Below are 17,703 nucleotides of genomic sequence, written 5' to 3'. Positions count from 1 at the left end.
AGCGCGGCTCTGCCGCCGGGCCGGCGCCCGCCGAGGCGCTGGAGAAGATGCTGCAGCCGGCGGGGCAGGAGAACGGCGTGGCCGGGCCCGGGGGAGCCGGGCAGGAGGGGGTGGCCCTGCAGCGCTCCATCACGCTGCTCAACGGCGTGGCCATCATCATCGGCACCATCATCGGCTCGGGCATCTTCGTGAGCCCCACGGGCGTGCTGAAGGAGGCCGGCTCGCCCGGGCTGGCGCTCGTGGTGTGGGCGGTGTGCGGCGCCTTCTCCATCGTGGGCGCGCTGTGCTACGCCGAGCTGGGCACCACCATCACCAAGTCCGGCGGCGACTACGCCTACATGCTGGAGGTCTACGGCTCGCTGCCCGCCTTCCTCAAGCTCTGGATCGAGCTGCTCATCATCCGGCCCTCCTCGCAGTACATCGTGGCCCTGGTCTTCGCCACCTACCTGCTCAAGCCGCTCTTCCCCACCTGCCCCGTGCCCGACGGGGCCGCCAAGCTGGTGGCCTGCCTCTGTGTCTGTGAGTATCCGCACCGCGCCGCCCTCCCCGGCCCAGCCCCAGCCCCCTGCCCTGCGGGCAAACACCACCCCTAGCTTAAGGCGACTTCCCCGTGTTCAAGCAGCATCCCTGTTTTAAGGTGACGTCCCTATTCGAGAAGCAGCTTCTCTATTTTAAGGCAATTTCCCTGTTTTCGAGCAGCACCCCTCTTAGAAGGCAACTTGCAGCACGTGGCCTGCTCAGAGCCGCTGACATCTTGTGTTGTGTCATCAAACGGTGACACAGCCCTGCCTCTCTCTGTACCCACCAAATGGACCCCTGCGATCCTAGGCACCACGTGCCGAACGCGCTCTGGGTCAGACAGATGACACGGAGCAAGTGGGCACACGTGGCATAATGTATCTGCAGGAAAGAGATGCCAGGCAGGGGGTGGGCGGGGAGGAGCAGGGCGTGTTTTCAGTTTACAAGCCCCAGGGGATGCATAGAAGAGGCTGTTGGAGCTCGGGGAGCTGCAGTCCGAGGACTGCACCTTTGCAAGAGACTCGAATCCAGGCTTGTGGGAGAGTTCAACCCAGCCGTGGTGCCAAGGAGCTTGGATGCCCCCGAAAGGGGGAAGCCACGTGTGGAATTAGCCTCAGGGACCCATGCTAGGGAAGTTATCTGGTGCTGAACTTGGCAACGGCAGCCAAGAGCAAACGGGTTTCAGCACCACTCCTGAAAGAGCGCTGACAAAAACCTCCCTCCTCCTCCCTCGCCTTGTAGTCTGCCCAGACGCATGCAAAAGGCTGCAGTCCTGGGGGTGGGGGACACTCTCTTCCCCCCTCCAGCAGTTCTTTATTTCTGCGGGTGCTGTGTGGCTCGGGGGTGTGAATGACCCCGTGAGACCCTTTGCAGCGCAGGGAGCGCCCTTCCAAATCCTTTGCCCCTGTTCTGAGGTTTTCAGACCTGTCAAAATCTAGCCCCTTTGCCCCATTAAAGGTCCCCCCATCTCCCACATGTCGGGCTCGTGTTGTGCCTTTCTTCCCCTGCCATCTCTGAGCATAACCCTCCAGCCCACTTACTGTCAGTCCTCTCCTAATGCGAACGCAGCCCCTCCCTGTGGGTGTAGTTTGGAGAGGGGGGTCTTTAAAGACCTGGCAGAGGAGATGCTACACCTGGGTAACCTGCTTTCTTTTATTTTTATTTTTTTCGGTGCAGTCTCTAAACAGACCATTTTCGTATGAGATTCCCCCTCTCTGGGTGGATTGAGAGCCTCAGAGCTGCAGTGGTGGGAGGGGGCATTCCCTTGACTCACCCACGTGCCAACTGCCCTAGACCTGCACAGGCGCTCGGAGAGGTTTGCTGATGCAACTCTGGCGTGGCTGGAAATACCAACCACGCTGCAGATTGTGCAAGTCAGGTTTGTGTGTTTGCTACAGTGTCAGGCCTGAAATGTCTCATTTCACAGCCACACTGTTAGGTGTGTTGGGGGAAATGGAAGCCAGGGCACCCCCGCTCCCCCCCCCCCCTTTCAAGTCAGCCAAATTTTTAATTCATGACGAGCTGTAGGGAAGAGTGTCCCCTTACAGAAAGCACTAAGGTTCAGTTAGGAAGCAGTGCTGCTGAACCTGCACTGCAAAGCAGGGACAACCTCCTCTTGTATCGGTGGTGGTGTTGTCGATACACAGTGAGACTTTATTCTGCAAGCAGCAGCGCCTGTGCATGTGTGTGAAGGAACAAAAAGCATTGCAGTAACATAGATGCTGCATTTTTAATGACTTTACATTGAAGTCTTGCATTGCAGGGCAACAAGGTGAAAGGGCTGCCGAAGTGCACGTGGTGAATTAGGCTAGCATGGGTCAAGCAGGCCAGGTGAGAGAGTCGGTGCCAAGGAAAGGTATGATGTAGCCAGCATCAGATTCAGCTGCTTTGACTCCCCAGCTCACAGGACTGTTAAGTGCTGGGTCAGCAGAGGTGTGAATCCAGGGCAAGGTCCTGACTTGGTGTGAATGCAGAGCAGAGCAAGGTCCTCTACATCTTATAGGGAGCAGTCTTAGCTGTCCTGGTACCATGCTCCATGGTGCAGACTTCGAATGTAACCGTGCTAGGAATTTACCACATGATGCTTGTCTTCAGTGTGCTTTCCAGCATCCTGATGGCTGGGATAACTTAACTTCCCATTTGACAAGACTGGGAAGCAGATGCAGGGAGTAAAGTTCCTAGCCCAGGGCCATGAGCTGGTCAGTCAGAGATGGGATTACCCCATAGGGCATCCTGGCTCTTGGTCCTCTGTGGCTTTCTCTGCTGAGTGATTTTAGCGTCTCTACGCTTTGTCTGCTCGCAAGTAAAAGTGGTTTTCCTGGAGCAGAGTTCATTCCACCCTTGCTGGTTCTCAGGATTGGCGTCATTTCCATGTGGTTCTTCTTTAAACTAATCCCTTTTCCCTTAGGCTACCCTTCTGCGTATGCTTTTGGTTACATTCTTGCGTTACTCTCCTTTTAATTTAGTTTAAAAGATTTTGTCAGGCAATGCAGCTACAAACAAATGTTTCTTCCCTAATTGCCAGAACTTGGATTTAAAAAAAACAGTTTTTTTTTTGGAAACCACTCGATTGTTCCCAGGGAGCCAGGACCTCCATGTGAAACAGCAGTAAAACATGAGGACTGAGCAAGTGGAAGCTATAGCGTGACTTGCTAGCAGTCAGATTTGTTAAATGGTTGTTCAAAACTGTCCATCACTGTGGGAGTGCTCACAGCTCGGTGTTGCAGTAAGGTTTTTCAAGGCCTGGAGGACTTGAGAAATTTGCACCTCAGACACAGATATTGCCACATGTTCTAAAGCCAAGGACGCTCTGGGATCCTCCATCCCCTTGTCCTGGCTGTAACAGTCCAGCTTATTCACTCCTTTCACCTAGCCTGGACTCATTCTTCATCACGTTTGTGTATCAGCAGACTGTGACCTTTTATATTCATGCTCCAGTAACAAGGAGGACCTTGTTGTGTTGGTTTTGAACTGCAAGGCTTATCCCTGCCAGAACATTACTGGAGTCGGGGAGTTGAATAAAAAACCAGGTTGCTAGACTTGCTCCTGTAGTTGCCCAAATCCAAGACGGCTTCAAATTTAAGAGAGCCCCCTTCATAAGTAGATTCTGTACATGGAAAATGCTACATTTGTTTGAAAAAAGGACTTATGAGCATGCTTTATGATTAAGAGACAAGTCTGATTTATGCAGGACAGTTTGTTACTTATGAGGATTCAAGGAAATGTTAGGTTTTTGAGTGTCACTTCTGAAAGTTGAGTAAATTTTAGCAGGTTTTTATCCAGGAGTTTCATTACCCATTGCTCATTGATCATCATTCGGATTCCTCTGTTCTGAAAAGTTTTAGTTATCCAATGTAGGGGAAGAAACATGCTGAATTCTGTGACAAATCACACACAAATAATCATCAGCGGGATTAGCTCCCCAAAAACCCATTGGCTGAAACTTTTTTTTCACCCAAACACCTTGATATGAAGTCTTACAAATAAGCAGGGCTGGGCTGGTGACCAGAAGGATGAGCTACTTGTGTGATTACCAGACCCACAACAGTGCATCTTGCACATGGTCAGTTCTGATCTCTCCTTTTATTTAAGTATCGTCACACGTCCTGTCACGTGAAATGGGAAGTCAGGGATTCAGCTTGCGTGTGGTTTGAAGTGGTTATTCCCAAAGAGTGAAATTACATCTATAGGGACTCCATGATTCAGAGTGGCTTTTATAGTTTTCCTATCAATTATTCCAACCCCCACTACTAGCACACTGTAGTAGTTGTCTTGTGACAGGTTCAGCACTCTGTTTTCCAGCTACACACGCATAGACGGCTGGCACTATATAAGTATCTTAGACTTTGGTGGGCTTTTCATCAGGTTGCTGCCATTCCCCCTTTTTTGAGGGTGGGAAAGGGGGTACTGTTCTCAAGAAGACATCTTTTGCCTCCGTGGCGAGATGTAATTTTGCACTCCAGTCTCGACATGGCCATCAAGGCTTTTTCCACGTTCCTCCAGTTTCTGTTGGTTTCTAAGCAGGTTTTTTTTCGATATATACACAGTTTTTATGATATTTGAATATTTCTTGTTTCAAATACCTTCCATTTGTTAATCCTGGCATATCCATTTATTTTAAAAATATAGCAATCTAGCAATTTTATAAATATAGCAATCTATATAGCAATATAAACCTTCCATTTTCTTTTCTTTCTGAGAACAGCAGTTGTCCTGGGCAACAGATGACCTCAGATACATGCTGTTGTAAAGGTTATGATCAGTGCAGTTTTCTTTTAGGCAATTGCCACTGTACCTGTTATGTCTCATACCACTGTGTCATATTCTTTTTTAATGAAAAGCTCTATTCAGTCCAGTTTGCTGTTGTGTACATTAAACATCTTCAGCTGAATTTGTACATCTCTCAGAAACCTTCATTCCAAAAAATCACAGGAGCTCAGCATAATAAACAACGTGAATCATAGAAAATGAGGACTCTCAGGAGGTCACATCCAGTCCAGCCCCCTGCTCCAAGCAGGACCAGCCCCAACTGCATCATCCCAGCCAAGGCTTTGTCTACCTGGGTCTGCAAAACCTCCAAGGATGGCGAGTCCACCACCTCTCTGGGTAACCCATTCCAGTGCTTTACTACCCTCCCTGGGAGAAGAGTTTTTGCTATTATCCAACTTCAACTTCCCTTGCTGCAGCTTGAGCCCATTGCTTCTTGTCCTGTCATCTGCTGCCACCAAAAACAGTCCAGCTCCATCCTCTTTACAACCCCCCCGCAGGGAGTTGAAGGCTGCTATTCAATCCCCCTCGATCTTGTCTTTTGCAGATTAAATCAGCCCAGTTCCTACAGCTCCTCCTCACCAGTCATGTGTGCCAGTCATATGCATTGGTCTTCACTGGACTCTCTCCAATTCGAAGAGAGCTTTTCTGAGAGCACAGAAATGCAGATGCGGGATTCCCAAAAGTCATCTACACCCCTGAGTGTTACTGTCACTTGATGTCTGCATGCCTCTCACATGCATAGAGGTCAATAGATAAAAGTGGCACAATTCCCCTGGAAGTACCAAAGAATATGCTAGGTAGAGGTGCTCTGAGAGGCAAGGAGGTGCCAGTCCAAATCTGCCTTGTACTCCTGGAATCACACTAGGCCTAAATGCTTCCTCGCCACATACATCCTGACACCCTTGTATTCTCTACCCAGTTGCATTCCCAATTTATGGCCCATTTCAAATTCTCTACTTGGTTACTGTATGATAATCTTTAACTGCCACTCAAATCATTTTCCACAATATGTTTGAAATTAAACTGCGCTGCTCAGCAGCAAATGAAAAATCCTCCTCATTGGGTCTGGATAGATTTTTTTTCTGGACTTTGTGTCAAACCAGTGACTGTTTTCTGAGCTTTTAAACTGTTTTGGCACTCATTAATTACGTATGCTAATCTGCCACTAATATCCCAGCTATTGCTGCTGCCAAAACTGTCGCACGTTAACATTCTTGGAGATTTTGCAAATTACTTTCCTTCCCCTTACAAATATGGTAGGCATCCCTCGTGCAAATGCAGCCCTGCAAGTTCAGTGATCAATTGGCTTTTCATCTATCCCTTTTCTGTAGAGTCCAATAGCTGAAGAGCCTGTAGCCATCAACACTTGAGTCAAACTGTATGCACCGCTGTGTGTCCTGGGGAGTAGGCGCTTAATTAATCATCCTCTTCATAAGTATTGTGTTATTTTTAAGCAGCTAAATCACACCAGCAACCCTGATTGTGCAAAAACATCTGAACATGTGGTTTGAGCATCTCGTGGATTTGCAGCCACAGCCTGTAAGACACAGAAAATTAAACGTTCAATGAAACACATGGCAAGGTTTCAGCTGAAAAACAGTGTTTGTCACATATAAGCGTGTCTTTCCCTGATGAGCTCTGCTTTTATGTTACTGCGCAGTCACGCCAGTGAATGTCTTTTAAGCAGCTCTACTGTGCAGTCGGCATCTCATATAGACGTGCCCGCTGAGTGCTCTCTGCCGGCAAACAGGCACAAAGTAAGTCTTCCACTTGTCTGTTTTAGGCGGGTTTATTCTGCAGAGTCGACATTCAGAATTAATCTGTCCAGACAAGGATGATGTGAAGCTTTGAAGATTTTCAGAAAGGTGGATTAAATAACTAAGCTGCACCCTGAAATGTGCACTTGCTTGATCAGGCTGGGAGGAAAGGGCCTCTGCTGGAGCCGTGGCTACATAGCTAAGGTTGCAAGACTTAGATTACATTTTTAAATCCTTATTTAATTAGAGAGAGTAGTATTAATGGAAATAGCTACTGACATCAGCTGAGCTCAGGCAGGAGGGTGGGGGGCAGGGGTAAGAGAAGGGTATTATGGACCCTGGTAGCACAGCACTGAGTTACTCCACTTCTTGGCACCTGTGTCTTGGCTTCTACAAAAACACCCCATTCAATCTGATTCCACGTGAACACTGTGTATTTTTACCTTCAGGGTTAATCATTTCGAAGCACTCATAAATAGAAAGGTACTTTCAGAGAAACTGGCTACAATCCCTTTCAGGCTTTTATTTCATTTTTAACTAGGGATTTCAGATGTTCCAAGCGTCTCAAGGTCCAAGTGTCCAGCGCAGCCGACAGACCCGGCACAACGGGTCAGAAAGCGGTGTGTTGCCAGCTGGTGTGCTGGGCTGATTCCTGGCTATCTACAAGGCAGCCCTGGTAATGGGATCTGGATTAAAACCTGCTTGGAAGGTGTCAGGAGTTTGCAATCCTGAACTCGTCGCTGGATGCTGCAGTGCAGCCACCTCCCCAAGGGTTTCTGCTGAATGTGGGGAATCGTCGGCTGCGTGGAGGACAGCCAAACTGGAGAAGGCAAAGTCTCCTCACTAAAAATCAACCTGGTGTTTCTAGACCTGAGGGTAACACCAGGAGAAGCCTTCAGCTGGAGGTGCTGCAATTGCATGCAACGCTCTGGCTGAATTCCTCTTCTTATGTAGCAGGGGTGGAGGTTGTCGCTGTGTTCGTCTAAGGACATAGGTAGACAAGGTTCTCTGGGTGAATCTGATATCTTTTATTAGACCAACTTAGATAGTTGGAAAAAAATTTTTAGCAAGCTTTCCAGTTTAAAAGCCCTTCATCAGACTGAAAAAGTCTCTGCGGTCTCTGCTTCCATCCAGGAAGAGCGCACACCAACTGCAGCAGCTTCCTCCGCCTGATGAAGGGTTTTTAAACCCGAAAGCTTGCTAAAAAATATTTTTCCCAACTATTTAAGTTAGTCTAATAAATGATATCACATTCACCCAAAGAACCTTTTCTGCCTGTGTCCTTATGTAGAAAACCCACTGCCGGTTTTTTCATTTACCTGCACTTGAGGTTCTCCAGTTCAACGTGCAGGTAGTTCAGAGTAGGGGTAAATTCACTGTGTGCTGGAGAAGCCTCTTGGCAAATCTAATAGTTGTTCACCTATTAGAAAAGTTACTGTTATGCAGTTGGTCCCATGAGAGTTCTTACCTTGGTGCATATATGTCGCTTTGCACAGGTAAATACTCTTAAGCTTCTGAGTTATCTGTCACTGAAAAGGTGGCATTTTGTTGGGTGGACTGTTTAATGAACAAAATCAGCTCTGCTCCCCCCCCCCCCCTTTAATAAACCTTTTTTATTTTAAGGATAACCAATTTCCATGCCTTTCTGCATTTCTTAGCAACCAGTCATGAGACTTCCCTGCAGGGCCAAGCCTAAGGGCTTTGCAACTAAAAGTATAATTTTTTTTCCCTGTAAGCCAGAATAGTGACTCTCTTAGCTTGTATCTGCAGGTAGCTCTGACTCTGATGTGGACAGGTTGGCTCGAATGCTGTGGTCCCGTGATACCACATTGCTCGAGATGCCATAGCAATTGTGCAGTGATAAACACGGCGGTCCTGCAAGTTGTCCTTTATTACACTTGAGAGCCCTGTTGTGCATTTGAATTTTTCACAGTGGTGGTGTTGGGCTGTTTGTCTCACTCTGCTGGCTCTGGGAAGATGCCCGAAATAATTACTTGTCAATTTACTTTCAGAGAATTGCAAATTCGGAGAAGCTACAGATGATGAAATCCTCAGCAGGTCCATGGGGAACATGAGCCAGTGCTAACAACACTGGGGTTGGAAACCGGCTTGCTGTTAGAAGTCCTGTTCTCAGTCTTATGGCCTGCTTCTTCTCTCTGATATTTAACCAGGAAGGTGCAACCTCTTTCCAGTGCTAGCTTTTTTCTTCTCCTGCTGTTTCTCAGAGGGGTCGTTGCCATCATGAGCATGTTTCCTGCTCATCCCCTGTTCTTATGCTCCTTTTTTGCATGCTTTTCCCACCACTGCATATTAGAAAGCCCAGCGCACACACTGGCTGAAGCCAGCAAACATGGTGCTAAGACAAACATGGGGCTGCTTCTCCCTAACTCATAAATAAGGCACCTGTAGGAATGCGTTAACCTTCCTGCCCTGATGCCTCTGGCTGTGTTGTCAACAGCCTGCCCGAGTCCCTTTGCTTTGGGACAGCCTTAAAGATATTAATACACAAAGCTACTTGTTTTGCCGGTTCCATTAGTTTTCTTGTATTTGCCTTGGTGATGTGGGAAGTTTCTTTTTAAAGCCTGATTCACAGGCAAGATAATAAGCACCTGTTAAAGACCTCTTCACATGCTGGATGCAAAGCACTGCTTGTCTGTGTTTAGACCGTCTGTTCTCACTCCCTGTGCTTTACCTGGTGAAAATGGAGCGGCCCGATTTCGTGTTTTCTCAGAGTCAGTTTGGCTTCCTGTTTTTCTGCTACACACCGCCACCGTGGTTTGGTTTCAACCATCACAGCATATGTCTAGGTTTAATCCGAACTTAGGAGTGCTTTTCTATTTCTACTGTTTTAAGGCTGTTCTCCCTTCCTTACTCACTCAGTGCGTCTCACTGCAAATCTAATCATTGTTTTCTTGACACGGTGCTGATTGTGATGTTGCAAACCCTGTCGTATAAGCTAACCCACGAGTCATTTGCATGCGGCCCATGGACACAGTTGCGTGGGAGGTGTCTTGCAAGCTGAGCTAGCCCGCCCCCAGCCCCTGCCCCTCCTGGAAGTCGGGGAGGCGATCTCCGGGGCCTGTGGGCCATTTGGGGTTCAGGGGCCACATGCTGGCAGTGGGACATCCCTCTGGTCCCTTCTTGTGCCGAATGCTGTTGTTACCTTCACCTTATATTTCCTGCCTCCAATGAGTTCAGCTTGTCTTGTGTCTGCTACAGGTGTTGAAGCCTGGTTGTATCCACCTTCCCAGCAAAACCACTCAGGCCTCACCACCACTTGGGTAATGGGAAGAGAAGGCGACACAGTGCCCTACTGTTTAAAAAGAGCTGGCTGCTGTTCTGGGAGTACTTGCGAGCAGGAAAAGTGACAGCTTTCCTGTGTAGGGTAATGTAGACAGCTGCTCAGTGTAGGCATGTCGAAACTCATTGCCCAGTGCTTTCCAGTTGGCAGCACTGGGCACCTGCTTCAAATGCGAGCCTGCACCGTGCCTCTCCGTGGTGCACGGGAGCATCGCCCCACTTTAGGAAGGCTGTAACCTCTGTGGTCCTGAACTTGGCGCTTCCTTTCTCAATAGAAAGCAGGGTAGATTTGCACCTTATAGACTAACCAAAGTAGATAGATACATAGCACCAACTTTTTTGGGTTGTCCTTACTTCAGCTGAGGTTGTAAAAGGGTGTGAACTCCCTTTCTTCCATACCATGTGTCCACCTCCCAGCACAGCACTGCAGCCTGCTCATTTTTTTTATAGCTCTGGAATGAAGATTCTTCTTTAGCTGGTATTATTTAGCTTCATTACATCTTCACAGCCATGCAACGATTCGGAGAGCTCTGTGAGCACAAAGGAGCATTGCAATAAGCACTGCAAACCCAGGCCTCCAAGTCATGCAGCGAGTGGTATGTGAACGAGTGGTATTACCACTCATGCAGCATGCCATTTTTATACCCATTTCGCATCCTTGCAGCATCTTGACGTTCATTCCTTCATGTTTATAAGGGGCTCAGAGTCTCTAATGTGAATAGTGAGCAAAGGATCTTATTCCTGCCATTTGCAAGCTCCACTTTACCGGCTGTGCTTGATTGCAGGGCAGGGAAGCAGAATCCTTCCCCTTTTCTGTGAGTGAGAGTCAGCCAAAGGTAGCGTGTGGTTAACTCGTATTCAGAGTCACCTTGAGGGTGCTGTTCCTCCAGGCCCAAAACCAGTAAATCTCAGTGAACGGCTATGACTTCCCTGAGTGTGACTCTGCTTTCCAGATGTCTTGTGCAGCGTCTCCCTGTGAAGGGGAAGGGCCAGGCATGGCATGCATGATGCAATTACCCTCACTTCCCTTCCTTCCTTTCATGCAGTGTTTGCTTTGGGCAGAACCCGGGCGGATCCACCAGACTCTCTGCTCTCCAGACACCAGAGCTTTTGTTACATGTGGGCTGTCTTCACAGTCCTCTGCTCTTTGGCAATTGCAGGAGTCCTCCGGCCCATTGGGAAGGGATTTCTTTACAGTGCGCGCGTGATAAAGAGGGCACAAGATGATGATCCTGCTAACTGAATTAAAAAAACCAAAGGACTTGACCTTTGTATTTGGTTTGGAGGCTGGGTAATTCAGAGTGCTATAGCATGCAGCGTGAGGTGTGTTCTCCACCCACCATGGGCAGTAGGACATGAGCTCCACTTTCAGATGAGGTGCACATTAAATGATGTGCCCAAGATCCTGCAGGGAAACTGTGGCAGAACTGGCTGCATCTTAGTTCAGTACCATCATCGCTAGGCCAGCCTTTCTCTTCTTGACAGCTGTTGCCCTTCGTGCAGTGGTTCTAGCTTGCAGGCAATTAAAAACATTTCAAACTGAACTTGAGGACTGTCCTGTGGGGCAGCGGAGAACTGAAGTGGCTGGGGAGAGCAAAGTACAGGGCTTCCCATATCATGGGATTGCTCCCCATGGGCCTGTGGCGGTTGGGGACCACTGCTGTAGTGTCCGTGGTCCTTTTGCTTGAATGTGCTTGCAAAACCTACCAGCCTCAAAAGCTGTAAACTTCCCCCTCACCCAATTCAAGCGACCCCTAGAGTAGTTGTATTAAGGTCTGCTGTGGTGCGTGGAGACTTGTAAGCAGGCTCTTCTAATATCTTGAAAAGAAAAATCACCCTATTTTCAAGCTGGCTTGCTGCCTCTTCCCTTCCACTTGTCCTCCCAGCGGCTTTGTGGCTCCCATTATCCTGATTATGTAAAGCCGTCGGGGAGAGAGTGCTGTGTAAATTCAGCTTGAGCTCAAGTTCTTATTCTTGGGATGACTAAATCTGCTTTGAGCCAGTGCATGGTGCTGGGGTGGCCAGCCAGAGCTCCCCTCCGCTGGAAAGGCAGGCACCCACCCCTCTTTTGTTCCCATAAAGCGATTAGCTTAATGCATGTGGAACGGAGATGGAAGGGAAGAGTTTCCCTTGGTAAATGACTATTCCTCTAAGCCTGTTGCCAAATGGATAGCTTCTCAAATCAAAGGAATAAACCTTTAGGCATCAAAGAATCCCATCCTGTTACAAGCGTGACAACCTAAGGAGTCGAACGCCCCTGAAATGTGTCCTCAGGACTCATAAAAATGAACAGATGCTGTTTTATCTGAGTGTCTATTATGTGTTTGTGTCTCTGGTCGCAGAGATAATAACATTTACTTAGCAGGTTGCATAGCGCCTCTGACGTTGAAAGCACTCTGCGGGCATTACTTTCTGTGACAGCTGTGTGGTGATGTTCCTGTTTTACAGCTGGGGAAACTGAGGCACAGAAGTTGGGGCTTGCATCAGACCCTAGCATATTGCGAGCCAGTGGTTGAATGTAGGAGGTCTCAGCCCTGCGTGCAGGCCACAGGTCTGAGTTTTTACTCTGTTAATGCCCAATATACTGTGAGTTCAGGATGTCCCCTGCCCCTTCCCTGTAGGCTTAACTTAAGACAGGAGCACTTTATAAAAGAGCTAACATGACAGTGCCCCTTCTAAGAAAACCCTCTAAGGCAGATGCGTTGCAATCGGTTGCAGCAGGGCGATAGGGTAGCTATCTCTCCACCATAATCCTGCTGAGCTTTGATAGCGCTGCCTGCTTCTCTTCCTGCCAAAGGGGCTCAAGGTCAGACCTTTCTCAGGAGGTGCAGCAGTGCATTATGTCTTCCAGGGACAGTCTGCAGGAAAACAGCTGTGATAATGGTTCAAAGTTGTGGAAAAGGAAGGCTTTTCAGCTCAGTACAGCATGCACTGGTCCTGACTGTTTGCTGTCTCCTGGAAGTTGCAGCAGGTCAACCAGAGTAGTTCCCTCCTCCCCCATGGAAGTTCAGTTGCACGAGGTGGGGAGCTGAGCCCAGAAAGACAGGGTGCCACCACTCCAGCCTGTGTTGCACATCTGCCCACAAAAGGGGTTCAAGGAGTCCTGACATGATGCGCACCGCCAATTCAAGCGAGACGGTTCATGGTCTCCAACCAGACCCCACAGAACCACTGGCTTGGCCTGAGAATTGGATGTTAAAAAACAGAAAGCGAAAGCAAACCAAGTAAAAACCTCATTTTTGGGGTCCTTTTTATTTGCCTTCCGGTTTGTGGTCATTTCCCCCAAATGGGGTCACATCTTTCAGGCGTTCCTCTACCACCCTGAGGGCTGGCAGATTGGGGTGTTTTCCTTTGAGCAGGAATATTCCTGCTCACTCACATGACTCCAGAAGCTAGACCTTTTAAGGGAGGGGGGGAAATCTATCCGTTATCATGCAGTCGTATGCATAGGATTGTAGAAATAAAGGGCTGGAAGGGACCTTGAAAAATCATCGTGTCCAACCCCCTACTCTGGGCAGGGACGCTGCTGAGATTAGCAAGGCGTCTGTCCAGGCTCCTCTTAAAGACTTCCAAGATTGGGGACTGCACCCCCTCTTTGGGGAGTCTGTTCCCGATTCAGTGTCTGGCCTGTCCTTTGTTTCGCACTAATTCGGTTCAGCCTTCAAGCTCCTGTTGCAGCCCTTACGTGTGCGGCGTTAGGAGGGTAAACCGGTGCGGTCTGCCCCGTGTCCTGACCATCCGGTGACTATAAGGGAGCCTCAGCGCCCTATGAATGAATGATGCAGTTGTCCCTTGCGTGGCGGCGGTGTGAGTCACCAGGAAATCCCATCACCCTCACTGTTCGCTGGAGCAGTAAGAGCGAGGCTGAGCCCTGATGTCAGATCCGCGCCTGTTCTGTGCGAGGTGCCGAACCTGGGCTGTAGCGGAAACCTGAGTCAGCCACCGGGTGCGACAGGGCAGAGGCACAGTTGCGTTCAGACATGCCAGGGCTGATCGCCGGGGCACTGGGAGTGTGCTGCTGGATTCGCTCCCCGAACGTAGTCCTCCTGGATGCGATACAAGCAGACCCAGCACATTGCTTTGTCATGCGGCGGGTCAGACCCTAGCTGAGAATATTTAAAAACCCTCCCCTCTCTCCCCACCTCCACACTTTGCTTTACTGATTTGCATTTCAGTGTGTTGGTTTTTCCTCTTCCCACCCCCCAGGAAGTCTTTGAGGCTGAGTCAGACCCTTGGCTGGCAGCCCCTATGTAGTGCGAATGCATTACTGGCCGGCATATAAAATATCCTGTGTCATGGCCTGGAGGACACATTGGCTCAGGGTCTGCCAGCTGGGGGGCATGGGGATGGAGGATTGTCTGCTCTGAATAGCGTGCACCATGATGCAGGCTGAAAAGCCTCCTGCCTGCCCCAGTGGGCGCAGACATAACCTTAGATGACCTGTCTGCTCGCTGCCCTGGGCTGGCTGTTTCCAGTGGCTGAAGAGGAGGCAGGTTGTCTTTTTAATCGCTTCAAACAAACAGGCCGGAGAGGTCTGTGAGTGAATACGCTGTTCCAGGTCTCAGCTGTGGGGCTCTCCTCCTCTCTCCCCCTCTTGATGCTGTTACCCAACCCCTGCAATGGAGCAGCCGCCCCCGTGTCTGCAGAAAGCATCTCCGGAGGGCGATGGGGCAGAGTTGTTCATAGCCCAAGACGGCTTATTCATTGTGTGATGCTTCCTGTAGCAGGGTTCCAATCCCTGCTTGGGACTCCAAAAGTTGTGGCAGCACTGTAAGAAACCTGGAGTCAAGGTGGGCGAAGACACGATCACGGTTTACAAACTGCACCGTGCGTGTTGGCTTGCAGGGAAGGGCAGCGCAGGATCCCTACGGCACACCAAGCATCCCTGCTTCTGAAAACCAGTGGGATGAATAGAAAGAGAAGAGCTGATCTGCATATGGCTGGGCAGTGTGTGAGATCACCCTTGCCTGAAGGCCCCTTGGGGACAATATTTTGTGCAGCCAACTCGGCCGCCTCTCTTCATTGAAAGGAGGGAGGAATAGACAGTCCTCTTTAAAATAATGGTAATCTGCCTTGCTGGCATGCTAGCATAACCCTCCCAACTGCCAGGGCTGGCAGTCAGTTCTCCTGGCAATATGCAGGCACTTTCCCCATTAACTTTCTTTAATGCTAGCTGATGGGGCATGCTTGATGCAGTGCTGCCTTCCCATCCTTTCCGCTGGGAAAGCCGGTGAGTTCAGTGCAGTGATCGGGACAGCTGCTGGCATGCTGTGCTTGAATGATCACCAGTGTCACCACTGCTCTGGTAGTATTCTACTTCCTTTCTTTTCCTTTCTAATTGTGCTGCAGGAGAAGCTGGTACAGGTAGGACTGTATGTAACCTATTTGGGGAGCCTCCCTTCCACCCTTCCAAAAACTAAAAATATAAACCAGGGTCTGCAGATGAAAGGATGACAATTAACCTGGATGCAGTGTGGCAGATAAAGGCAGATATTGCAATTGGCTGTTTTTTGAGGAGCAGGGTAGCTACCTTCCTGCTAGGGAGAGCCAGATATGGTGCTGGGTCCAAGCTCATAGGTTGGCGAAAGCGCCCTGTGCATGGGGGAGAGCGGATATGCTCGGTGTGAGGGAGGAAGGGAAGGAGAGCCCTATAGGAGGGACTGTATTTAGTGTACGGCCCACAATTAACCCTGGTCCTACTAACTACTACTCTGAGCATCTTTCTAGGAAAAGACTAGAAAGGCAACCTGGCGAGAAGAGCTATGTGATTTGCATCCTGTTGTAAACACATCTTTTTGATCGTGAGAGTTTTCTTTTGCTTTGTGTCTGTGTCTGGAGGCAGTATGAGATACTGGACATGGGCTTGGGAGACCTTGGTTCTCTTCCCAGCTCTGCCAATGACCTTCTTCAGGGGCAGGCTGCTTCTCCTTCCTTTCCCACACTTTCTTGTCTTGCGTACTGAGACTGCCAGTGATTCAAGGCAGGGACTGTCCTTTCGTGTGTGTAGAGTAGAAGCACAGTGTGGCCTTGGGGCCATTAGTAATACAGTATACGTCATCAATGCTAGAAATAGCCTTGGGGCTGTATGTACGTGGCGATTATATGCAACTAGGTTCAATCACAAGAGTAATTGGATTGGCTTAGCGGGGATTGAAGCCACATGCTTAATAATAACAATAGCGGTCTTTGTTTTTAGTCCTAGGCAGGTAGGTGTCTGCCCCCATGAGCTTCCAGTCTACAGAGACCACATGCCACAAAACCTAAGACAAGGACAAGGGAGGCTTGCAACCCATGCCCCTTTTATCCCCTTACCTGGACAGGTCATGACTTATAACTTGATAGCCAAAATATGCCAGACCTTGAAATCAGTGGTACACTATCCTTCGGAGTGGCATTTGGTATATGGCACAAAGTTGTCTGTTTTTGGGTGAGTGGTACAGGAAGTGGGAAATTGTAAAACAGGTGCAGCTGGGCACGGTTGTGAGCTTTGAGGGGTTATTTTTTTCCTTTTTAGGAATCGGTGTGTGTCGACTAAGAGCACAAGCCGGTGGTTCATCCCATGGTACACTGCCCGTTCTGCGATGAAAGCTGACTTCTGTCTCCTGTCTCTTGTTTTCCAGTGCTGCTCACAGCGGTGAACTGTTACAGTGTGAAAGCCGCCACTCGTGTCCAGGATGCCTTTGCAGCAGCCAAGTTGGGGGCGCTTGCCTTGATCATCATCCTTGGCTTCATTCAGCTGGGGAAGGGTGAGTATGTCTCCTTTTGCAGTTGAGGGAGGGAGCAGGTCTTGGGAGTTTTCTCTTGGTTTCTGCTACTTATTCCTTTGCTGGCTTTGGTGTTCATGTTTTCTACCAATAGATGTAACAAGTCATGCACGTACATCGCTGTTCTTTGAGGCAGGTGGTGGTTTTCAATGATGCAGCCACAGCCGGTGGCTTTCTTGAAAACCCAATGCTAAGCCAGCGTATGTACTTAGCTGTGGTATCTTCATACCTGGATTTGTGAGTGATAATGCAAGGCTGTTGACTCTTCCACAAATTTCAGTACAAGTGGATTAATTTTCTTTCTAAATAACTGATAGGGGAGCTGCTTTTGCATCTTGCCTTAGGACAGATCAAAGATTGACTCTCTCGTTTATCCATTGTGAAATAGCAGGCCCCAGATCAGCTCAACAGCGCATCACATCCTGACAACTTCGTTTTAGTGTTTTTATGATGTTAAAAATACACTTGATGTTAAAAATAAACTCAAGCTTAGAGGCTCCGAGACTGCCTTGCTCGTGTTGGGACACACCTGTACCCTGGTCCCTTCCTCCATCTTCTCTCGGGCTATAATAACAGCTGCCTACAGACGTTCACCTCCAGAATGTATTTTTTTGGGTCTTTTATTAACAATAAAGGTGAATTGTGACCTTCCACGCGCTTCTAGAGTCCCGTGAGATTAATTGTTCTAAGAAATCCCCATTTTCATTAGGGAACAATCATTAGGGTGCTGTGGTGGAGCACCTTTGGGGTGCTTGACACAAGGCATGGGCTGCAGTGTGGGGGGGGTACGGAGCTGCAGATAGTGCCCCCTGGCATCGGGGCAGTAAATAGGCAGCCTCCCGCCTAATTAAGATTGATCAATTAATCAATAACAAAGCATGGCAGGCGAGTCAGTGGGGGAGGGGGGCGTGCCCAAAGGCAAGTGGGGCATCTAGCATTGTGGCTAGTCGGGGAGTCCCACTTGGCCACAGGTGCACTGCAGGCCTGTTGTAAACCCATGGCAAGAGTGTAGTGTCTCTCTGTATGTTAGCGTGACATTTCCCTTTATAAAAGCGTGCGGGTGTGTTTCATGTACAAGCTTCCATATTTTACCT

At 49.0% G+C, this 17,703-nt stretch overlaps 1 protein-coding gene across 1 annotated transcript in view; it reads left to right on the top strand.

Annotated features, from left to right (window-relative positions):
- Positions 1-6: 6 nt before the first annotated feature.
- The window catches only part of SLC7A5 (solute carrier family 7 member 5), a 46,493-nt gene continuing 28,796 nt past the window's right edge, over positions 7-17,703 (top strand). Inside the window, exons 1-2 of the mRNA XM_019536004.1 lie at positions 7-519; positions 16,466-16,591. Of these exons, the coding sequence (XP_019391549.1) occupies positions 48-519; positions 16,466-16,591 (598 nt within the window). The 5' untranslated portion in view covers positions 7-47. The remainder of the gene's footprint in view (positions 520-16,465; positions 16,592-17,703) is intronic.

The sequence above is a fragment of the Crocodylus porosus genome, unplaced genomic scaffold, assembly GCF_001723895.1.
Source record: "Crocodylus porosus isolate Cpor-Errol unplaced genomic scaffold, CroPor_comp1, whole genome shotgun sequence".
NCBI classification, from domain to species: domain Eukaryota; kingdom Metazoa; phylum Chordata; order Crocodylia; family Crocodylidae; genus Crocodylus; species Crocodylus porosus.
The sequence above is the reverse complement of the archived record's forward strand: the minus strand, read 5'-3'. Positions and strand labels throughout refer to the sequence as shown.